Genomic DNA, 25,912 nt, shown 5'->3' on the forward strand with positions numbered 1-25,912 from the left:
CTCACACTGTGCATTCCCCTTAATGCTCTCACAGAACTGTGATTATTTTGAGAATATATTGCATAACGGTAGACTCCTCTTAGATAAGTTACATCCAGATCTAATTTTTTCACCAAAAACTGTTTTGCTATACATAAATAAAGACAGGTGAACATAAAAACTCTACTGTTTTTGGTAAATATTCTGGAAAACAGTTTTTCTATTTTTGCTTTACAATTTTGCTCTACTTAGTGTTGGTCTATCACATTAAATCCCCCTAAAATTAACTCTTAATTTGTGTTTGTAATGTGATGTAAATTTGAAAAATTATAAATATGGTGAATACTTTTGCAAGCCACCATAGGGAACAAGACGCATTGCTGTACCTTCATTCAGAGAAGCTATGAAATGTTGTCGATATTTACCATATTCATGACTTAATGAGACAACATATCAGCAGACATGCAGAGGGCATGTCTTGATCAATGAAGTAATTCTGCCTAGTATTAATTTAAGAGACGGACGATTAGTCCCCCGAGCAAGTTCAATCTTGGAGTCATTGACTGATTGCTTTAGAAGTGACATCCGTATGGAAAGAAGCTGAATCACTATCGGCTTTGGTCCCAGCTGGATGATTTTAATTTTTTTAACATGGAAATGGACAGGCCTTATCGTCCAGACCCTCACGGTGACGCTTATCTGCTGAGAAAGACAGGATAAAAAATGACAGCCATGTGTTGACTGAAGTTTCTCATTAGCACTGGGGAAAGGATCTGACCCCCATTTTCCTCCTGCACAGCATGGTAACTAAAACAGGATCAGATCTGATTGAATACTAAGTGCTGCACAAAAGCCTGACCGATCTGCAAAGGGCAATATGCACATGATAGTGAATATTTTATATATATTTTTTAGCCTGGAATCACTGTGGACCAAAGGAGAGTAGAGCTAAGATTAAAACAAAAGTAGCTGCTTTCAGTGCATTGTACATGGTAAATTGCAGGGAGAGTATACATTTTGAAAATCAGACGGCTCCTAATAAATATATTTTACCACTGCCTCTAGATTTATTATTTATTGTTTTTTTCATTGCATCATATACTTATGTTGCAGCAGATCATTCATTTGTTTTTGTTTCTGTATATTGCATCATATCTGTATGAAGTGTATATAGAATATAACTCCTTTATTGCAAATGACATATGCTTAAGTATATGCATACAGAAGCATCTTCAAGTTTATCATTTACAAGTTCAAAGTATCTATAATGTACAGTTTTAATTAGGTAAATATACTTAATTAAAATTGGCCACAAGGTGCTTGAATTGATCTCCAACTCCATTTGAAAATCAAATTAGAAAGAGTTCAAAACTTTTCTAGCCACTAGGAAACAATTTGCTGCATCTACAGATCCTCAAGAATCATTTTACTGTGTCTTGCCTTGAAAATGGTCTCAATGCACAACAAGCCAGGCCCCTCTTCTAAGTTCCACTGTCTAACCAAGAGTCGGTAATGTAGAGAATCATTTTAGGAAAACATGCACGAGTTTCCATATAAAGAGACCTTTCTTGTCTCTTGAGCCTGTAGATTTGTTGCCTTCTTCAAATATCTGAGGCTGTCTTTATGCCAAAAACATCCATTCATCCATTTTCTTCCACTTATCTGGGTTTGGGTCGGGGAGGTAGTGGCTTAAGAAGGGAAGCCCAGACTCCCCTCTCCCCACCCACTTGTTCCAGCTCCTCCGGGGGAAACATATTGAGTAATTTTTGATTTCATTCAAACTATTTTAACATCTTTGGAATTCCAAGTCACAAACCACCTAAGCTAAAATATCAACTGCAGAAATTAAAATCATCACTGTTTGGTCAAAATAACAATTTCCTCTTTAATCCATGAACGTGGTTCAAATAACTTTTTTTTTTACATGAAATAAGCAAAGTCAAAATGTATTTAATTTTAATTGTTTTTTTTCCCAGTTGAATTTACTTTTTTTCTAGTAGCAATAAACATGATGATGATGATGATGATGTTAAATGTGATCTTGGGCCTATATAATAAGCCACTTTTTAAAATCCTGTGTTTGAATTCCAGATCAATATGACTCCATCTTAGGGAAGAAAATTAATTGAGCTGTGTAAGGAAATCAAAGGACTGGACAATCGAAGGACAGTTGCAGTAACATGATCAGACAGACAGACAGACAGACAGACAGAGTTGGTTAACCCTTTCTGAGCGAAGAGGGAAGAAAAATCTTATTTCAAATTATTATCAAGATGGAAAATCAGTTTACATTTTGCATTGATGATGCATGGTCTTCCATTCAACTAAAAACCTTAATGTTTCAGATATTCATTTCAAATAAATTATTTGAAGCTGCTTTCCTATTTTCACACAAAACTACACATTTCCTTTAAATTGAGTTGATCTAGATGAATTACTATTTTACCATGAATAGTGAAATGTAAGATTTTAAGTGAAATATTTTAAAGTTGTCAGAGCTCTCATTCAATAGCTGACCAGCATTTTTGCATAATTCCACTGGTATTTGGATGGTTTATTTCTGAGGATGATAAAGTCCTTGAGGCAAAGAGACTCCTTGATGTCACTCTAAACTTCTGCTTCCTCAGGTTCTCTCTCATATTCTTTTATGAGACTATTTTTAACTGACTATATTTTACCTTTGCTCAACAACTAAAAAGAGGTATTTTAGTCTGTTTTCTTTTAAACAAACATCCGAGTTACATTTTAATTAATTAAGAGTACAACATGTTTATATTGAATACTTTGCAATAAACCAAGAATAAAGCATGCAACCTTGGCTGAACATTAGTGATTACACTGTCTCTATGAAAGTAGGTTCTTCTTGAAATGTTGAGCTTTTGTTTTTAACCGCTTCCCTGGCGTTCTCAGTCGAACAAACTCTTTGTAGATCACTCCCCTGAGCCCAGCCAAGAAAAACAGGCTCATGAAGCATCATAGTTTTTTGTCCTCCAGAGACTCTCTATCTTAACGATGTGTCTTTGCGTTTCCCAACGGAGAGTCACTCCAGTGAACTCAGCCTGTACGCAGTAAGGGGAATTGTAACCTCCTGTGTGTTCTTGCCTTCTTTTAATGACTCTTGTGGTGCCATTAATGCTGCAACCCCTGCACGAGCCCTGGCACCGTCATCGACAGCAGAGCCAGAGAACAAGCCCCTCATTAAAATCCAGACCTGTGAATCATTAAGTTTGCAAGGACGTCCAAGCCATTGTCTGCTAAAAGGTCTCGGTGCTGTTGACTTTGAAGTTGGTTTGTGTACTTTGTGATGTATTTTGCAGCTAAAGCAGACATGATGGTCTATTTTATGTTTTTTCTTCACAAGTAAAAAGCTTGCATGATGAAGGAAGTGATTTTATCATGCAAAACAGGGTTGGGTTTTTTGTTGTTAAAGCTCTTTATCTGGTACTTGCTACAATAGGCTGAAACACCTTTTTTAATGACCACACTTTTTGCTTACTTGCCAGTGGGAGGTCAATTTCAACTGTGTGGACTATCAGCTTTTTACGACCTTTATTTTCCAGCAATTTTTTAAATAGGTTCCATAGCTACACTTTATTTCAATCTTGTTTCCTAGATGAAAAATAATTTTTTTGGAGAAGGAAGCTGTGATTCAATTGACAGAGAATAGGTGTGGTGAGCCCAATTTATCCACATTTGACCAAAGACAAGTAATTTGGAACTTGTCTCCAGACAAAGCTATTTGCTGGAGCCAAACTTGTTTTCAGGCTCTGACAAAAACTACCCTGGAAGAAACTAGTCTTAACCTGTACTGTTCCGAGGCGATTTCCTTTGTGAGCTCAGCTTTCTCTTAAGCCTAAATTCACTTCAGATGATGCCAATTCACAACAGATGCTTTCTCAAAAGAATCAAATAACTCCAAATCAAAATCAATTCATTTGGTTAAATCAACTTTTTTGAACTTTACATGATGTTATGATGTAATTCCTTCAGCAAACACATACCCAGAGTGTTGCTTAGACTTGTTTATGCAAATTTGACAAATCTTTGAATCAGAGCTTTCATTTATACAAAGAACACTTTGCACTTTATACACTTTGCTACCAAATTTACTATTGTGTCAATAACAGTAAAGTAAGTCAAAGTCTATTTACCCAAGCTTCACCTTGGAGCGTGAGGCAAGCACTTTTTCGTTGATCCAAACTACTAATAAGCAAGTAATATCGTGTTAAATCTTTTGAGTGGTCAGTTTTACTGGAAACAGTGCATTTACCATTTAATAAGCAAGTGCTTTTATTTATCTATTCACATTGCTGCTGGCTCAAGCAAAGTGATCTCAAAATGGAGTGTCCTAATTCTGGCACTTAAGTCTTTTTCCATCTTCTCTCTTGAGAAGAAGATGTGTGATGTGTGACTTCCTAACTGTATGACTGATTGCCACTGTTTAACCCCATTTTCTTACCACAAGTCTGACAAAAACAACTCAATAAAAAAAGCAATTGTTATATTTCTTTAGTACTTCCAGCATCTCTGAAAGACTAAGGTTTAATTATTTCTGTTGAGACAATGTTCCCTCAGCAGCAGGACATGTATGCACAATTTAAGAGTAGCTGCAGTTGTAGTTGTACCAGAGGCTACCATCTGCTTCATTTTCTTTGTGCCCAGTTGTTACCTGTTTTAGAAGATTCATGCATGAACCGTTTCTGTTGCCAGACAACCAAAACAAATATGAGTTATTGAGCATAATGCAGCTCATTAAGGCTTCACATTAGGAGTGTTTTAAAGTCATTTCACTGTTGCCACTTTGCTAAAGATTTTTGTTTTGTTAAAAGACCTAGAGGACAGGAGTTCTTGCACCCTGTTTTGTTAATTTTAAATTAAGTTAGATTTGCAAAAAAAATTCACCACTACTTTGACTTTTGGGAGCTGCCAGCCTGAAACTTTTAGATTCATCCCTTTTCCAAACCACCAAAGTCCTGTTAACCATATTTCAATTTGATTCAGGTGTGCTGGAGAAGGATTGCATCCAAAAATTTCAGTGCAATAAGTACTGATGACTGAAGTTGGGTATGATTGCTTCAAGTTTTCTGGGTTGCTAGGTGTGGCCTCAGTGGATTGATTTATATTTTTTATTTACTTTTTTTTTTATTCACATCTGGAAAATATTTCATTCCTGAACCATTATTGCTTTGCAGCAGGGCACATTATCCCCCTGAAAAAGGGCAAGTCCATCAGGGAATACCATTTTCACCTTGACTGGTTTGCAGCACTGTGTGTTGTATCCTGGGATGAACTGTTTATTCTGGCCTTTCTGTCAGAACCATCATTACCTTCTTTAATTTGAGCTACGGTTACTCATCCATTGTCCCACCTGGGACCAACATTTGCTCCCCATGTGCAACAAGGATTCTTTTGCCAGTTCACCTCTGCTAATTTTTTGCACACTTTTGGCTGATAGTAACCCAGTCCAGTCTGGGAACAGGAGGTGCTCTGCCCCATCACAGTTTAAGCCCTTTTCAAACTTGCTTATACTGTTCATTGCCTGCTTCTACATTGAGGTTTTAAAACAAATGTTAATTTACTGGCAACCCACTAACAGCTGCCAAGATGAAGAGAAGACAGGTGTTTTTTGTCTGACCTGGTTGTTTTGCCTGATTTGTGTATAAAACGTGGGATGCCACGTGGTAGAAAGTTATTTCTTTCATGAATTTCACCCAATTCCACATCGTTGCATTGTAGCAATGTCTCATTCTGAGCTTTTCATCTCTCTGAAAGTGTTTGTCATAAAAGCTTTGTCACACTCGCATCAAACACAAAGTATGGAAAAATAGCATTATAAAGGATCTAGATGCTAAGAGAGGAAAACATTTCCAAAGCACTTTTAGCTTTTCTCACCTCAGTGAAAGTTAAAATTGTCCCATTAATGATGAATGTGACAATTAATGTCTGACATTTCTTAAAAGTCATACAAGATTACTTTCATGATGATAATTGCTAAAAACACACAATACATATTTTAATGAGAAATAAATGGTGCCATGACTCTCTTTGCCTCAATTTAATAGGATTTAATCAAAGGGTTTTACTGTCTGGGATATGACACCGTCCATTCATATGTCCCTTTTTGAAGTGGGAAAAATCAATTTTTCATCAAAATTTGTCACAGAAGAAGCTTAAGAAACAGAACATAGCTGTCCTAAATCAACCCTGGAAAATTACAGTAAAAAAAGAGGTCATTATTTTATAGATTGTCCTGTCTTCTCTTGCTCTGACATGGCCATCGGCTAATGATAGTCTTATCAATATGTACATGGCACCGTTTGCCTCCCTTATTAAAGTTGCATGAAGACAAATGCAGCAAAAAGCCAGTGCGGATATATGTCTCAGCCGTGGGGAATATCACAGTCTCATTTGTTGAAAAGTGAATTGGTAAGGGAAATGATGGCACAATGGTGTCACCACACTGTTCGTTGTTTGAAGAAGAAAGCAAATCACACACACACCATTAAGGAGGGATGTATTAGAGCTGGAAAAAAAAATATTAATATACAATACAATATGGTGCTTGTAGAAGGTTAGATGAGAGTAAATCAAATGTAATAATCTGAACAAGTGAAACTTTTGCTGTTTTTTGACATGGCAAGAAAAGACAATTGGCTGTGCAGCAGTCCATAGGTGAAAAGAAGCAACCTATGTTTTCTTTTTCTGTACTTCACTGAAATTTAGACTTATGACATAATAAATATAATCTTCTCTTACATTGGCAGTGGACGTTAGGTGAATACACATGAAAAAAATAGTTCTGGAGCAGCTGTAACTAGGGGAGTAGTGATACAATAATCTCACAATACAATATGCAATATTCTGATCACGATATGATATATATCACAAATTTGGCAAACAATACAATTCAATGCACTTTTACTATTTTCTGAAATATTTTAGAAGGACAGAATGAGTTTAGTGACATTTTGTGTTCCATAGACTTGGATTTAATTAACTGAAAACTGATTAAAAGCACCAACTACACAACACCTGACTCTGATTGTACAGAGTCTAACAGTCTACAGCTGGATAAAATGAATCAAAGATGGAATGAGAAAGTTGGTTTCTGTCATTTAATTCATGTGGATTTGACATAAAACTCAAAGTTTCAACAGAGATCCAGGAGCTGAGTGGGGAGATTATCAGCCTCTGTAGACTCTTAATATGCAAATGATTGCACTTATGTTTTTCTTTTGAACATACTGTGGCTACGTATTGGAGTACAAAAAGACTTTTGGACTATAGGGAAAAGGCTTTTCTACCTTGGCTCCCGGAATTAGCTGTGGCTGTAAGTTGTTTACTACTAGCTGCTGGGGGAGTGGCTCTGCCTCACCCCGTAGTGATCGACTCCCTGAAGCTGCGCAGTGCCATCATTCCCCTGCTTGTCAGTTGCTAATCAGAATGATCAATCTGCCATCGTCATCATGGCAATCCTCACTGCGCCTAGACTGCAGCTGTGGGTTTCCCCTCTTTGTTTTCCAGGTAATCCTTTAGGTAATCCATTATATACCAAACATAAACCACTAAGCTTAAAACAAATTACAAACTGGATGCCACTAGTCACTAAGATATCCAAACTTTGCATTAATTTTGCAATCTCACTGCTTTTGCCGCTGCTCCGTTCTCGCCGTTTTTCTGTTCTGCTTCTCTTTCACGGTTACTTGTGCAACTTCACTTCGTTTCTTAGCAATAAAATACTGCCCATCGTTATTTATTGAAGATTTGAGATTTCCAAAAACAAAGGAATCTAATGTTGCTTTTCGTTTTTTTACATTTGGGAGCTCATTCCCTTTCACATAACCGGAAAAGACGGTTTTTGACATTTCTTTGACATTCGGAAAAATATGGTTTACTTATTTTAGCAGAACTCCGGTTTCACTCGATCTATTAACACAATTTAAAAACTGGTGTGTAGTTTATAATGTGCACTTTAAGCACAAGTTGAAAGTGAGACTGGGGGAGGCAGATTCCTGCTGCTATGCCATCACAAACCAGACATGTTAAAAAGACTGTACAAGCATATGGAACCCTATGGTTTAAGATATTGATACTCACGGATGAAAAATCGATACTTTCTGAGGGTGGGGGTTAGGGGAAATATTGTAGAATCAATATAATTATACAGCTCTAGCTGTAACCTATTATGTTTGACAAGTCTAAGCAGCCACACCAGTCCAATATTAAAGTTACCTGAATCATTTTATTATTTACAGCACTGAGTTTTCCAAATAGGGGTAGACTTGAATCTGCTTGTCTGTCTGGGTGATGCATTCAATAGGAAACTTATTTTTTGACCTGAGGATGGCAACAACATCACAACATCCCTGGTATGATTAGCAAAATTAGTGCAGTGAGATGAAAGGGTAACCTGTCAACACTCTGGACATGGTTTTTATAATGCAGAAGTACAAGTAATACACTAAATCTGTCTGACACACACTACATGAAGCAATAAAAAGATTACAATATGCAGAGATAAAATTTCTCTCAATTTGCAAAAACTATTGGAAAATAATAATGTTGCAGTTAATGTGGTAACATGAGTAGCCATAAGGATCTAGCACAATAAAACAAGACCTTATTAAAAAGTAAATTTGATTGACAAATTTAATTCAAAAAGTCCATCCATCCATTTTCTTTACACCCTTCTTCCCTAAATGGGGTCGGGAGGGTTGCTGGTTCCTCTCCAGCTGCGTCCCGGGCGAGAGGCGGGGTACACCCTGGACAGGTCGCCAGTCTGTCGCAGGGCAACACAAAGACATACAAGACAAACAACCATGCACACACACACTCACACCTAGGGAGAATTTAGAGAGACCAATTAACCTGACAGTCATGTTTTTGGACTGTGGGAGGAAGCCGGAGAACCCGGAGAGAACCCACCATGCACAGGGAGAACATGCAAACTCTATGCAGAAAGATCCCCGGCCGGGAATTGAACCCAGGACCTTCTTTCTGCAAGGCAACAGCGCTACCAACTGCGCCACTGTGCAGCCCTAATTCAAAAAGTGAAATTCAGATTAAACTTGGTACAAACAGGAATATCCTTCCAGTCTTTATTTCTGTCATTATTTTATGACAGAAAAATACTAATGAAAACTTACTGTGGTAATGCAGGTATGTTCATACGTTGTAGAATCCTGTATCCTCACTGAACTGGGCCTGGTTGAGGTTCCCTTTTCCTGGGTTAGTGCTTCACAGTAGGATCGGTCTGTGGCCAGGTTGCGTTAAGAGGCCTTCAGTTCATCTGGGCTGTTAAATCTGGTGTCCGTCATCTTTCTCTTCACAACACTCCCATCAATTTTCTAGATTTAGGTCAGGCCAGTTTGCTGGCTTATCAAGCACAGTGACACTATGGTCATTAAAGCAGGTGTTGGTACCTGTGGCAGTGTGGGCAGGTGCCAAGTCCAGTTGGAAAATGGAATAAGTATCTCCATAAAGTTTCATAAAGTTTGTCAGCAGAAGGCAGCATGAGATGCTCTAAGATATTCTGGAAGACAGCTAAGCTTCTCTTTTCTGTCTTACCATCATTAGTTTCAAGTCAGCAGACATCTCCAAGAGTGTGCGGGGTGTAACATGACCAAGATCATTCCTGTATTACAAGTCTTGTATTTGTTTAATATAATATTGAAATTTCCAGGAGAAACCTGATTTTTAGTTTATGGTCTTAGCTATAATCATTACATTTGACAGATGTTAATATTTGAAAATCCTCACTCTTTAATTTATTTAATTTTATTGACTGAATTACTAAAATAATTTAAAAAAAGCAATCATTTGTTTTAATTTGAAATACACCTAAAAATGATGCATTCACCAAACTTTCAGGCAATAACCAAAGTAAAAGAGAAAAGGAAAAAAAAAAACAGAGTGAAAGTAATTGTGCTGTTTACAATCTTACAAAAAGATTCAAAGGATGGCTATCTAAACATGCAAGCTGAACTTGGAAATAACTATGTGGGTGTGACCTTTAAGGCCTTAGACAAGATTGAGTGGAAAGCCTTACACAATGGTCTTAGTTCTCCCATCATCTTCAATATAACTACATTTTAGAGGCCTTGGAAATCTTATGTAACTGCTTCTGGAGCCCTAAGTGTAACCTACAACTCTCTAACACAGGTAAGTGTTTCATACATTGCCTTGCACATATAGCACTTTTCTTTTCAAATAGACTGAAAGCTAACGGATACTTTTTTGTGGTCGGATGAGTTTTGGTTTCTGTCGGTTTTGGGGAAAAAAGGATATCTGCTTGTTTGTTGGAAAATCAGGAATACCATCCAGGCTTATCAATGAAAGGCGCATTGACCAGAGACTCTTATGGTGCATCATTAGAAATTGATGTGACTTGTGTATATGTGAGCGTATCATTGACAGAGGCATCTATTGGACTATGTAGAAAAACTTCTTCTACCATCATAAACATATATTTCCTGAGAGACTTATTTCGACATGACTTCCAACGCTATTTCCTATATGAATGGCAGAGTGCATGTAGTAACTGTCCCGTCTGAACTGCAGACCTGAATATTGGCATATCAGGAAGGGAAGCACAAACATGGACTGTCAAGCAGCAGAAATCTTTCCGATCAGTTTCTGTTGGAACTGAAATAAATTCATCTTCTTAAGAAGAGCTGGCTTGCTCCGGTCCTGTAGCTACCGGCCAGTCAGACATAGACATGCACCTTCAAAAGTTTTCTGCAATGCATTTTCTGCTTATTAATCTCAACTTATTCCACCCCTAAAGTTAGAGATTCTTGTGGATTTGAGTGTAAACCAGTTGGTAAATGTAGAATATTACACATATATTTATACATATTATTCAATCTGTTGCAAATTTATTGGTGTGGATTTTTTTTTCTTTCACATTTATGCCATTGTAGAAAGCTCAGCCTTACCTGGGGATTACTGGTTCTCGAAAAGGGTAAAGACCCGAAACATACAGAGTGAGAGGATAACATTTAACTGCACTTAAATTGCTTTCTTTGGGCCCAGATCCTAATCCTATTGAACATTTTATTCTTGTGAGCTACCTTTTGACAATCTGACATTTCACTGTGAAGCACAGATATCACTTTTTGGTAGTGATTGCTGGAAAAAATTTGGCCACAGAATCTGAAATATGGGTGCCATCTTTTCTCTTTGCTGTTTTCATGTGAACTGACCAATACTGATTAGACATACAGTCAAAATGTATTTGTATGCAACATACAATGCTGTTAAAAGCAGCAAGACAAACTGAAAACCATGAGAGACAGACGTGTTTAAAAAAAAAAAAATACAAATGTGAAAAGGTGATGATGGAATGTGGAAATGCAATCAAGTAGATTGCAATCAAAAGAGAAGTCTCATTTAAGTGAAATATGTAATAAACGTGGAAACAGTGCCATTAAAGCTTTTAGGTTTCACGTTATATCAGATATTGTTATTCTTTTGTGTTTTCTGTAAAGTTTCCAAATAATTTGTCCATGTCTCCGTTTTCACTTCTGACCTCCAGGAGGAATAACCTTGTAACTCTAATGCACTCTGTTCCTACACTTTGTCATTGTCCTTTTTCTCATATCAAGTTATGTAAAGGCACCATCAACCATAAAGCAATGAACACCTTTCAAGATGATGACACTCACTGATGAATGGAAGTGTGTGATAGTGGACATTAGCAATGTCATCCCATTTTTAAAATTTGATCCATAACTGTCTGCGCGTCCTTGACTCCAGTAAACAGGATGTTCTGCAAGTATTTATAATGTATGAACATATAACTTCAATTTTAAAGGGAAGTTTGTTTACAATCTTACTTAGAATTTGAAGGGTGTATCTGTCTATTTAGTAGAAACACCTTGTACCAGGCAGACATTTTAGTTTGCCCTTTGTCTAGACTTGGAGTTATGAACTAAAAGTGAAGTTCTAAAAGACAGCTAAATAATTTAGAGTAAGCAAAAATTTTAAAAATAAATTCGTAATAACTCGTATCTCTTGATTATTTTGATGTAAATTATGTTTTGCTGTTAAGTGTCTGAGTTTATGTATGTGCCTCAGTTGATCAGTTTGGATGGTAAAATTCAGAAACAATTTGGGAAAGCCCATTTAATGATGCCATGGCCCATAAACACCTCATAGGTTTATTTACAAAAACTGAGTTAAATGGAGACAGTACAAAGATCATAATAGGGCATGTTCCCAAAATCTGTATGGAAAGATGCAGAAAAAGCCATTTGAACCAAGTCGAGCACTTTAAAAAGCAGTTCTACAAAATATCCAGAAATACAATTCTCGAAAATAAAACTCTTTTGTTCTCTCTATTCTGACATCAATTACATAAAACACATTTTATTAATATTAACAGAAAAAGTTTAGTGTGGTTTAAAAGGAAGCTGATCTTTTTATGCAGTGTGCATCTTGTTTTAAGATGCAGAAGAAGAAACGTGTACCTGCACACAGAACTGTAATGCTGTTGAAAAATACTTTGTTTTGCAGTTTTCCTTTAATGGGTCACCTATTTTTCCCTAATAGCTTTATCACTTATTCACTCCAGACTCCTGCAGCTTTGGAAAAGCTACTTTTAGGAATAGTTTGAAAAATGTGTTTTGTGCCTTATCAGCTTTATTATTATGGCCATTTCTAATTTGATATTCCAAAGGGAGTTTCCTCCTTTTAAATATATTCTTTTTTTTGTTTTGTTTTTAGTTGCTCTTTTGGAGTAATAAAGTAAAATAGGATTAAAAAAGTGGGCCATATATTCCACAGGGAGAATTTATAAAAAAAAAAAAACAACTAAGTCAGCACAAATGACAGTCCTAGAAATCTTAGTCAAAGGATGACTACAGGATAGTAATAGGTATTGCTGTAAAAAGTGTCATGCATTGATTTCGAATAAGAGGTTTCACATTAACAATTTTTTATTTTATTTTATATATATATATATATATATATATATATATATATATATATATATATATATATTATACCCACATAACCAAGAAACAATGAGGAATGAATCTTTACTCTGCACCTTTGGAAGCAACACATCTAATTTCTTCTGATTTCTACTTGATGCTATTTTTCAATGGTTCACTGTCAAGTATACAAATCTGAAATCCCTGGAGGTCTCCACACCTCAACACAGAGACCTGGTGTCTTTGATCAATGTGTGTATTTATAGCTTGCTTAGCTTCAAAGCAACATGTAGTCATTTGCATGTTCATTATGAGCCTGAAATGGCCAATTATTCTATCAGAGACGTCTTCAGAGGAATGACCCTGAGATCCCAACAGTCACATGACAAATTAGCCAATTAAACATGTTTGGTTTTCATGCCCTCTGTAGTGCTGAATAAAGTGTTGACCGTGCAGAATAATTTTGTTATTGTCCTAAAAGAAGTTTTATTTACCTCTGCTAATGAGTAAAGTCCATTTTACCAGGTCGACTCTTAGGACCAAGTACTGTACATGCACGTAATTTAAAGTTAGAATTTGCTGTGTTCAAAATTTCACAAATTTAATTTCATGCCAGTTTGTTGATTTAGCAGATGCAGTCTAGATTAAGATGACTGTAAAGTCTATGATGCCCTTTTCTGGAGCTTCAATATTTTGTGTTGATCTATGACATACAGTCCTAACAGAATACACTGAATCTTGATTCCGGTTTATTTACTTTAACGTTTGTTCAGAACCATGTTTGCGTCTTGCACTAGTGATTGAGTCTGAGCCATTATCTTGAAAACACTTCCATCATTGCTCCCTGATTTTCTTTTTTCTTCTGTCACCTACTTTTTTTTTTTTTTTATTTTTTATAGAGGTGGTTGTTGTGTTTTGAGCGTGTATTAAAGCTCTTAGTGAAATCTATCAGGCCCATTGTTCTGTTATCCGACCCAGTGTTGCATTATCCGATGAACAGAAAAACAATTTGACCAATTTTATCCAAACATCTAAAAGCACAAATGGTTGCATAAATAATTGCTGGCTCATTAAAGCAGAGACCTACATTTATAACTGTACAAAAAACTAATTAAACAATGGTTATCTGTTGTGTTTGAAAAGGTTTCATGCTTTTATTATAAATATAATTAAAGACAAACGTCTTTGTTTTATCACAGCATTCTGCTTCCAGAGTTCAGTGCGTAATGATTTTATTTGGTGTCAACGCTTCACCCACGCACATTGCACTGTGGGGGGCAATAAAAACATCAGGCTCATCATTATAAATAATCATAACGCATTAAATTAAAAATGTGTCCAGCATGTTGTATCTATCAACCTCAAATTTGGCAGACACCTGTGTGGACAATGGCTCTCAGCTCAACTGTGCACTCTCTTTTGTAGACATAGCAAAGCATGATTTTCAATACCGAAGTAACAATGATTCAGAATTTGTGCTCAGGGCACCCAAATGGCCAGAAATGTCCCTGATGTTTGGCCAAGAACCACATGAGTACCAAGTTTGAATATCTGTCAGATGCAGAAATAACTGAGCTTATCATGCAGGTGAGAATCGTCTTCACCAACCTCACATTTTATAAGTAGATGAACAATCCAGCTGACCTGGATTCGACCTGCTGAACAAAGAATGACAAAGATTAATGAACATATGCCCAAGAAAGGTTGTCTAGTTCCTGTACACAAACAATTGTTAAATGTTTTTAGAATATTTCTCAACAGCACTTTTTAAATTTTTTTTGTAAGCTGTCTTTCAGTTACAATAACTAACATACTCAAGATGCTTTCAGCTTTGAGAGGTCATAAAACTAAAAGATTTGTGTCGGCACATAAATGGTGGCAGGTGAATGTTGTACTAAAACATTTGTTTCCACTGCTTGTTGTGAAGCTGAATGTTTTATGAACAGATCAATAAGAGCTGCAGAGTGGGGCATATGTGGAGCAACTGATCTATAGGAATTCAACTTGTTATGGTTCCCAGCTAGGAGTCCAGTGGGTGGATAAATGACGCCACCATCCTGTAACCTGATGCTGACCCCACCGTTGGACATAAAGCAAAGCTGCTGAGTAACAGTAATAATGAAAGCGTTACAGCTGGTCAGTATAATAATTGCTTTTATTCTGAGAGGCTGATGACTGATATGTTTGCCAGTGACTGTATTTTCCTAGTCGCTCTATGAAGCTGAATAGACTTCTGTGCATGTTTTAAGAAGCACTTCCTGGTGCTGAAAGTTTATTCATGCAGCACAAACATTTTATTAGAAGCTGAGATGCACTCGGGAGAAAAATAAACATCGGTTGAGGTAAACACTGATCCAGAGGAAAAGGGAAATGCTTTCAGAGCAAAGACTTCTGCTTGGTAAAAAGTGAATACTATATGTCTGGAGCAATTTTCCCAACAGTTTGAACAAAATGGTTCCCTCTATGTCCTCAAATTTGACTTGAAAACATCAGATGTTTTCAGTGCCACAGACAACCTCAAAGTTGTGATTTTTCTTACTCTCTTGGTAGCATACATTTAAATGCATGCTACCAATGTATATAAATGTACTGACATATATTTACATTTATTAAATAAATTGAGTAAACTCAATAAATGATTGGAACAAAAAAGTATTATACGTTAATACTTTTTTTTAAAGACTCATTAATTATTGTGATGTCATTTTGAAAAGAAAATTTGAAAATGTTTTCATTTTCTAACTCAAGGTTGTATCTTTCCAGGTTCGAGTGACAGCTTATTGGACTACCTTTGTACCCCCTATTTTTTACATTACCACTGAAAACACTGAAAAGGTATTTGATTGGGTTCTTTTTTGGTAGGTCAATACAAAATAATGTTTTGTCCAATTAATATGGTGGTTCTACAGATAATCTTAGAAGATATTTCAGTGTGTTGTGTATTAAGAGTGATCTAATCTGGCTGGGAAGATGTTGGGACCACTCCGAGCTCAAATTGGGGACACTCAACCTGTTGGATTGTCTTGGCCTGAAATCCCAGCATGTGGGGTGTTCCCCAAGGACAGATGAGGATGCTGTCTGTGGAATCTGATGGAAAGTCAGATAGTCAAATGACAGAAAGTTGAAGACGACTGCAAAGTGGAGAAAACAAAAGTTTTTTTTTGTATAATTTTCTCCCCATTAAAAATGATGCTGTAGGACCAAAATTGTAATATCTGATTTTTTTGATTTTTTTTCAATTTTTTTATGTGTGGGGTCTTTCAGGTCCTAAAACAAACCCAACAGGCAATGGATTCCAAACAAATACAAATCAAAAAACCGTCTGAGATCAATAGACCATAGATGTGTAAATCTGTTGACCGGAAAAGTATTAGTTGCACACTTTATAGATCTAGTGTGATAAAAAGAAAAGCAAATTTGAGAGAACCATAAGAAGTATTGTGGAAAGTGTGGCTCAAGCCAGGTGGGTGATAAAGGAAGTGTACAGAAACAAGTCATCTCTTTGTATGAAACCAAAGCTAAATTTGGCCTACATGATATACAATGTATTCAGCAGTTTACACCGTGTCCCTGAATCATTTTATTTCCTTTCCCACTTTAAATAACCTGGTGGCATCATTTATTCCCCATCTCCATGTTCTTAAAAATGTCAATCAATATAATACCTGTGCCCTAAAATACAGTAAACATGATAACTCTATTCCCCACTTTTCTCATGCTGCATTCTAAATATAAACCTGCATCCGAGTTGATGTGATGGCCCATTGCTGGTATGTTCAGGCTTCCTGTCACTGTCCCCCATCATGTCATCAACAAGACCTGCCAGTGACGGAGTACGATCCGTGTAATCAACTCTACTGGGATCAGATTTGAGAGCAGAACAAACCCTCCCTATCCTCATTATCCCTCTCTGTCTCTGTCTGCCATCCATCTCAGTCTACTTCCCTGTCAAATTTGAGGTGTGTAGTTGTATAATGTAGGTCTTTTTTTTTTTTTTTTAAAGACAACCTACTTTCAAATGTTATATGTCATGGCCAAGGAAGATCAATGGGGATCCTTATGAATAGGGTTTCTTTTAGAATTATTTTGTAATGTACAAAATGTTCTGAGATTATTGTAATAAAGTGACTTGGTAAATGGAAATAATGGTCACATTTCAGATGACTGTTTAACTCTTGGTTAAAAATGATCCTATTCCAGGCACAGGGGGAAAGGTAGTACCTCATGAGACAGAGCTTCTGTGGAGATGAAAGATGGGGGGGGGAGAAAATTACAACTTCATCCACAGAGAAACAGCACTGTCAGAGACTGCAATATAGAAAGGCAATCTCTCCCAGAGAGAGATAAAGTGGTGTGACTTGATGTAGGGTGTCAAAAGACACTTCAAAATGTTCATTTTTTTGTTCTTCTCATTTGCTACTTTTTACCTCAATAGATCAGGAAGATTGTGCCCATTTTTTCTTTCTAAGAGAAATTGGTCAATATATTAGAAAATAATATCAGGAGGATAATGTAAGTCTTAAAGTTATTGAACCTCACACTATGCTGTGCTTTTTGCACAGAAAAAAATTCACTCACCTCAGTGTAAAGGTTGCTTGAAACTGACAGTGAAACTGCTGCTTTGACATCTGACCTGATTGATTTGGCTTGGGGCACTAGGACGGCGCTACAGTTAAAATTCTAACCCATCATTAATTCCTTAAGTATAAAAAACTGGCCATACAATGTCAAAGTATTGTCTCCTCTCCATGTTATGCAGAGCACTGAATTCTACACCCTTGATGCCCATAAGCATCCACTATTCCCAACAGCAGTATGTCTGAAGTGACATACATACTTCATAGACAATATTAAAATAGTATATTGGTTATTTTATTATGTTTCAACTTGAATAATATACCAGAACACATGGCAAGATGGGAAACATTGTGAACACAAATTTAGGAACCCAGGCTCCCTGTTAGGAATTAATTTTCACTTCACCTTCTGGCATTCATTTTATATCCCTTCCAAATTTGTCAAATTTTGTATGTATTTAATCAAGATATCTTTGGAACAATATTTCATTTCAAATAAACATGTTTAATCAAAGTTTGGTTCAAATATGTAATTTCATGTTTGCCTTTTGTTTTGGTAAAACATACAAAGTAAAATCACAGTTCACTATTTCAGGTGAAAAAAAAGCATGTCTCTCTATGGAAGATGACAAAGGTTAAGAACAGATGACAAACTAACCTTTCAAACAGGATTTTCTGAGCTCAAAAGTAAATTTCTGACCTTATTTTTTATTTCTTTCTTCATTGCTTCATGGATTTAAAGATTTATTTATAATAACCTTTACAGTAAATTCTGAAACAGGAGCAGAAGTCTCATCTGACATCTGAGCTTTTTGTGAGCACTATGCATTAAGATAACCGTCAGTCAGTCCAGCAGTGATGGCTTGAGGCTCCACTGCTTAGATATCCATTTCAGATCCAGTCAGGTGTTGCTGCAGTGACACCTTTAGTTGCTCTTAAAGATTGCAATCAGTGACCTCTGATTTGAGTAGCCCACTTGTCATCCTGTGCTTTCGTGATGTATTGTGAACCGTGGTAGTAGCCAGGGCCCTGGAGACGGTGATGGAAAAGCTGAAGAGGTGTTAGGGAGCAGATGCAGGAATAGGAGAGCTTTCTGCAGCGTTGACTCCAGCTATTCTGCTGAACTTACACTTTCACTATATAAATAAAACAGTAGTGCTTTTAAAGTGGCAGGTCAAAGCTGGGTGGGTGTCTTTCACTGCGGGGGCACTGGTGTTTGTACTGGAATATAGCGTTGAGCAAAGCCTGTGGTCATTTCTTGTTTCTCCACACTTCGTTTCCAACGAGCCACACTTTCTTTTCAAGAATTTTGGAAAGTTTCCCTTGCACTCTGAAGAAGTTCTGAGCTTTTTTTTTTTTTTTTTTTAACTAGTTCAAGTTAAATGAAAACATTTGGTAGCAAATGCTCCAAAGAGTGAATTTAAAATTACTTTTCTGGTAAATTCACTATTATTTGTCCAGTATACACAACAATGCCTCATTTCTGAGGTTCTGCAGCCTTTTTAACATTTTAATAATTCAAAGGGCAGAATTATATGGAAAATGAATACCCAAAGGGGGATTTTTGTTGCGAGCTAGGTAGTTCAGTTTCATCGTAGTTTCACCTCAGAAATGTATTTATTGTAATAGTCAGAAAACTGCCTTTGGGGTTGGTGTAGGATGAGCTTTCATTTACACAATGACCTTGGAAAAAATGCAGGAATGTTTATTCAACTTTTATTTGGTTAAGAGCCTCTTAAATATTTTTACAGAGGAAGAAACAAAAACTCTGGAAGTTTTTTTATTTTTTATTATGGCAGATAAACTGAAAGAAAAGAACAAATAATAGTAACCCAAACAGATAAAATACCTAGTTAGTGGCAACTGGATTGAATTTTGCGAGGCAAACCTCATTTGGATAAAAACATATGGCATTTAAAATATTGAGGCATTTTGTGCTACGATATCCATCTACTGTAGGTAAATTGTGAAAATCAATGGGATGTATACGATTGCTACTTCCGTAGCTTCACAGAAATCAAAATGCTTGAAAAACATTCACAACTGACTCCAAGCGGAAAAAACTGAATTTCTATCTCATTAATTATTTAAGAGGATGTCAATAGACTTTTTCTCATTTTCTTAACTTCTCCTCAGTTATTAACTTTATGTCCTGTAGAATGTGATCCAGGAAACTGCTGGCCGTGCACCACACCTTGTATCTGATGAGTGATGAATCCAAACAGCATGCTGTGAAGCTAAGTAGTAACATTAGGCAAACCTTGGACTTCCAAATCTCATTAGAATAAGCATAAATCAAATATCACATACTTCGGGTGATGGCAAACTTTTCCATCTAGATCTGATCCCACTGTGTAAGCTCGTCAAGGGACCAGGATGTACCCTGGAAAATGTGTAGTTTCCACTTACCTCTTCTACTTTGTTGGTTCTGAGGCCCTCTGTTTTGCTTCATTGGTTTGAACCTTAGCTAGGTGAACACATAAAGTATTGCCTGAACAGCATTTCTTTTTGGTGTAAAAATGATTCCAAACTAGAGTCATCTTGTTGCAGAGTTTTAAGTCAGTTACTCCAAAATTGATCATCAAAATATAGTTTGTTGTATCCAAAGTTTGTTTCAGGTTTTCTGTCCTCATACTATGTTCACAGAACCAGAATTGGTTCCAACTCAACCAGAAATGGAATCTCTGTTTTTAACCTGAATTTAAATCTAAAAATCTGAATTTACCAAAGCCATCAAGAAAAAATACAGCAGAATGGTTTATAATGTGTGGGTTGTTGTGAACTGTATTTTTGCCACTTTAGTGGACAAATGGCTTGAGGTTTTTGGTAGTCAGTGCTTTATGCTGTCAAATTTCTCTGACAGTCAAAGGTTAGCTCAGGTTATGAAATGTCTACAGAAACAGAGTTAGAGAAATATATACAAATACATTTGTATATATGTCAATATATACAAATACATTTGTATATATGTCAATATATACAAATTTGTACTTTGCTTCAATTGTGATTTATTAAAAAAATTATATGACAGTAATTTGAGATGCTGGCTGAAATATGTTTTAAAGGTTATATAGTCATCTTTATTTCTAACATGTAGTATTAACAAATGTCTGACTTTGTAATGTATCTGCAATAATTGTCCAAGCTCATTACTTATGACCGCCTCCGGCATGCTAACAGCACTTTCTTCCTCAGTTGTTCAGTAAGCACAGACAACTTTTCTACCCAGTTTTACTTTTAGAATTTGACACAAGTTAGTTCTCAATATATTAAGACAGAATATGTGTTTATAGGTATACTATATATTTCTAACCACAGGATCAGCTATAGTTTTCAAAAAATAGTTATTGACCCAGAAACACAATATTGAAGGATTTTAATATTAAATGTTTTCACTTTAGGCCAAAATACAACTTTCTTTTTTCTTTTTAACCTTCCTGCTTCAGTCTGTTCATTTGTGTGGTTGAAATCAGTTAATGGTGGTCCACACATCATCTGGCAATTTTTAATTATTTATTTTCTATTATTTTATTAATGCTTTCATCTGGCTGTTTTGTTACATGTTGGGTAACCTGTCACAGCTCTAGACCTGAAATAGTTTGAGTTTATTTCTTACCAATATGATTGTTCAATCCCATTCATATACATTGATCTTAGCTATTTAGTAATTTACTAGAAAGTCAGTGTTTGACTCTTTTTCTCCAGTTTCTGGTTGGCTGCTGATTCTGCTACATGCTCTGCATACAGTATCACCAGTACAGCCAGAGTGTGATGATGTAAGAGGCATGAATCTAACATGCCACACATAAGTTACCTTTCCTCATATGTAGATAAGAAAAATTATGAGCTCATTTCAAACCTGATATAAGCCTGCAACGATGTGCTAAAGCTATAAAATCCTCTAAATCAGCTGAGCCCTGTCAGCTTTTCTCTCTGCACATGTGTGTGTGGGTGTGTGTGTGTGTGTAGATGCATAACTTGTAAAGTTCTTTGATGTAACTGACCTTCATATCCCCAGGGCGCACCAACAGCCATTTATCTTTTATTCATTTTGCCATTTGTGACCAAGGCAGCTATTCTGACACTGAAACTTGTCCAAACCGACCCTTTTCCAAGAAATGCAGCAGGCTGCTGCTGTCAGGGTATTTAACACTGACTCTGCCTCCTGTTTTAACAGTGAAGCGTTTTATATTTCTCCTTATCATTCAGTTCCATCTATGGCAAGGAAAGAACCTTGCTCAGCTTTGCTGTTAGTGTTCACACCCTGCTTCCTGCACAACTCAGACTGAGAATGCAACTCAAACATCTGTCAACACCTTTATTTGTCTCCCTTGCAGCTTTACCCGCTAACAAAAAAAAAAACACTGAAGTATTGGTCCTGAGCATTGCAATGTTTACTTCTTTCTGTGTGGCTTTGCACAACTCAGAACTGACAACGAATCACTGCGAGACAGTTCAGGTAAATATTTAGGACCAGAAACCAGCGAGATCATTCTGAAATAAGGCCTGTAGTGTTTGTTCATGATTGTAGCATACGCCACAGTGTACTGTGGAAGATCCACAAGAATCAATTACATTGATTCTTCAAACTCCTGTTTTGCTGAAGTTGATGCATCCAGCGCAAAAGCATACCAGAGGTTTCCTACAACCTTTTATTTATTGCCACCTAAGTTGCACTTTTCATAGTCCTTTTCTCTTAATTTCTTGTTTACTTTGATTGGTTGGAGCTGGTTTTCTGAATGACAAGACAAAAATACCTCAATCACCCTTGTGCCTTGCAAAAATATTTCCATTCCTCGTGTATTCACTATTAATCAAACTACATCCACAAACTAAGCATTTTGCTGGGATTGTATGTGATAGGCTAACACAAAGAAATCTATGATTTTTTTTCTACAAAAAGTATTGAAAAAAATTTGCATTTTTACTCTGCTTAACCTAAATTAAAGGCAAGACTTGTGTGACAAAAGCGCATTCATCCAAATGTCTGCAGGAAGATCCAGGATTACTTACAGTTTACAATTGCACAATGGTATTGTATGCATACAAAAATAATTATTTGTTATATCAAAAATATCCAAAACAGTGTGTTAGTCTATAGTCTAATTGAATAACTTTTTTCAGGCCACTGTAACTATATTTTTTTCGCATTATTTAACAATTTTGGATAATCTACTACATAAATCCTTCTTTATATATGGTTGCGTATGAAAGCTTTTCTCAAAATACTGCATATTATTATAAAGTTAATTGTAAAACTTCCACCTTTTGGATTTTATAGGGTCGCATAGGATTGAAATGAAAGTATAGAAGAGCTGGAGTCAAATGTTAAAGTCTGGTAAAGTTTAAGACTGTCTTGCCGTTCTCTCATCCCTCATAAGGGCTAGGGCTAGGATTTTTCAAGCTTCTCATTTTTAAGTTTACTTATTGCTCAAGTTGTTTCGCCCAGGGAAAATTGACATAAATCTATAAGATAAAAATGAGATGCTACACTGAAGCTGTTCGCTCTCTTTCAGGTTTACAAGTCATCAACCCTCAACACGTAGGCAGTTCTACTGATCAGAGATCTCATATGGACACTCAGTAAATCGGCTTTGCTTTATCATTCCTGAACAAAGTTCAGATGTTTTGTAAAAGACTCCATGTAGCCGATGTTATTCTTAGATGCTGATTACACCAGGGAGTGTGACAGTGATGTCACTGTTCTTCCCAGAGAATTGTAAAAAGGAGAACAAAGTTGTTTTTGTTCTGGGCTGGCTGACATCAGGTAATAAAACTTTTATGAGGGGAGGTACACTTCCAGTTGAAACAAAGAGAAATAATTTTGACAAGTGTAAACCTTTGATTCTTGTCATTATTTTCTCTTTAGCTCCATTTCGCTTTCCCTCCTCTAAGCCTTTTATCCAGTTGACATCTTTGATGTAAGTCCTCTGATGGCAGATTGTAAATACAGGGTGATCATGTTTTCTGTTGCTGTCAGGGTTTGCTCCTGACACTTGTATGATGAATTTGTTAATCAGTTTCTTCATTGCTTGGCGAAATGCTGCAAGTGTAGGTGTACATTCTTGTTTTTATAAAAGACTCCTGAGCATCCGTTCTGAGGTAGAAAATCACAGAAATGCTGAAGTTAAATGCTTACTTAATACACCCAGAAGCTTATGGTGATGATGTCATCCAGAAGGGCGATTTGTTTATTCAAATGCTAATTGGCAAGGATTTTAATAATTCTAGCATGTGTATTTAATCTTTGTTAAATTTATGTTCTAGCAACAGATATCATGCTGTTGTTTATATATCGACACAAATACTTTAAAAGAATCATGATGCTTATTATGGCAGGGTCAGGTTTTATAAAGGGGGGTATTATTTAAAATTGACTTTTTTGAGCTTTTATTTCTTGTTATAATGTGAGTTTGTGAGTTTCCTGAACTCGTTATTCTCATACTTCTCAGTCCAACTCACCCAAGAGTGGTTAACTGCATAATAATAAGCTTCTTAAAGAGACAGAGGTCTGATTTAACCTCTGTCTTTGTAATTGGACATTGTCTAATTACAAAGTCAAATTTCTTTTAAGTCATATTTGGTATATACAGTATTTTTTATAACAGCTGAAAGTAACAGAGTTAGTTGTGCTATAAAATGACACCATCTGCCTTTAAAATAAGCAAAACTTCCCCTTTAAGTCACAATCTGTGGGCAGGGCATGCCCTGTTACCCAACAACCCAAGCGGAGCTCAAACCCATTTGGTCAGCTGGTTTTATGGCTGTACTTGTTCACTGGCTGCTCGAAAAAATGTTTTGTTGTTGACTTACTTATGGTTTTTCTTTTGTTTTGAAAACCTAATAAGACATATCTCAACCTGTTCAAGGATGTATAATAGGGTCCTTTTAAAGAAAAACATTAAATAACTACATTCAGAATAAACTCCAACTAAACTTGATATAAGTTTTGAAATCAACAGTGCTGGTTGTGTAGAATATTCACACTTCTTGGTGCTCTGATCTATATGAAGCAGCAGTTGGAGGAGACCAGGCCGATCTTAGCTGGTTGATTAACTAGCAGGGTATGTTCGCTAGCCAGCAGTCAGCTGCTTTACACATTGTACTCTAGTCTCCTGGCATGCTAACTGTTCATTCAAAACAACATTACCATCAGTTTGCAGTTGTCTTTCAGTATTTTTAATATTACAAATTATTCTTGTAGATTTTTAAAGCATAACCTTTTAAAATGGTGCTGTGTCTGCTAAGCTGATAATGTGTTTGTGTGTTCCCATCAGGAGGAACTCAACCGTGCTTGGTAACAGAGAGTAGAGAAGAATTTTAAATGTGGCATTGTGAGGCACAGAAATGGCAGGCTGCTGTGTAAATTAGTAACAAAGTATCAAGTCATAAACATATTCTACATAAAAATAAATCTTGAATGAGTTCTGCTGTAATGCTGTTGTATAGAAAATGAGACTTGACCTTTAAGAGGCAGAATGGGATGCAGTCAGGGAGAAACTATTTTCAGATTTCATAAAAATTACAGATTTTTTATAAAACCCTGTCAAAGTGAGATTTTTCAGCTCAGATTAAACTTGAAAAATGTTTAAAACAATCTTAAGCAATTGTTGAACAACTTTCTGTCTCCCTATTTCTTCTGTTGCCAGATGATGACTGCAGGCTGAATGACTACCGCCGTCTGAAAACCAAGATTCTGGATTTACATGACAAGCGATACCTGGGCGCCGCAGGTCATGGGGCCCACAAGGACAGCATGGCAGCCAAGAAACAACTGGTTGACCTGATGTTCAAACGCTTTGATGTAGATCACAACGGACTGATAGATGCTAGCGAGCTCTCACAGGTAAGCAGTTTAAAGCTGTAATATTTTTAAATATTGTCAGTTTATGCAAATTGGTGCTGTAATAAATCAGTTTCTTGTTTAATTCAAAAGCTTTTCACACTGTATAAAGACATAACAGTTCAAATAACAAACTTAAACGCTAAGGATGGGTATCGGCATGTGGTGCAGGGAAAAGATTGCTCAAAATAGAAGCACCGGTACGCTGAAGAACAAATTGAGCCACTCTCATTCACATAGTTTAATTCTAATGGTCTGATAATGACAGCAATTACAAGGCGGCTGGGAACAAAATGTTTTTGTTCACTATTTGTTAATTCCACCAAATGCAATCTAAATGCAGCAGGATGTGCCATTTATTTTTCAGGAGCCAAAATCACCCACCATATTGCAAAGTTTTATAACTTTGAAGAAATTGTCACATTACTTAGAAACCCAATAAAGCTTTAATAGCACATCAACATATTTAAACAATTTATTTTTCATCAAATGATGTATAAAAAAACTGATCAATTTTAGTTGTTAATTGTCTGTTTTAGTAAAAAAATGAAATTATAACATTACTGGTTGCTACAAGA

General features: G+C 36.3%; 1 protein-coding gene across 4 annotated transcripts in view; it reads left to right on the plus strand.

Annotated features, from left to right (window-relative positions):
* The window catches only part of fstl5 (follistatin-like 5), a 175,550-nt gene that overhangs the window by 64,665 nt on the left and 84,973 nt on the right, over positions 1–25,912 (plus strand). For all 4 annotated transcript variants that reach the window (XM_044126833.1, XM_044126834.1, XM_044126835.1 and 1 more), the window contains one exon: positions 25,141–25,337. In XM_044126833.1, coding sequence (XP_043982768.1) covers positions 25,141–25,337 — 197 coding nt within the window. The remainder of the gene's footprint in view (positions 1–25,140; positions 25,338–25,912) is intronic.

This window comes from Gambusia affinis, linkage group LG09 (genome assembly GCF_019740435.1).
Source record: "Gambusia affinis linkage group LG09, SWU_Gaff_1.0, whole genome shotgun sequence".
NCBI classification, from domain to species: Eukaryota; Metazoa; Chordata; class Actinopteri; order Cyprinodontiformes; family Poeciliidae; genus Gambusia; species Gambusia affinis.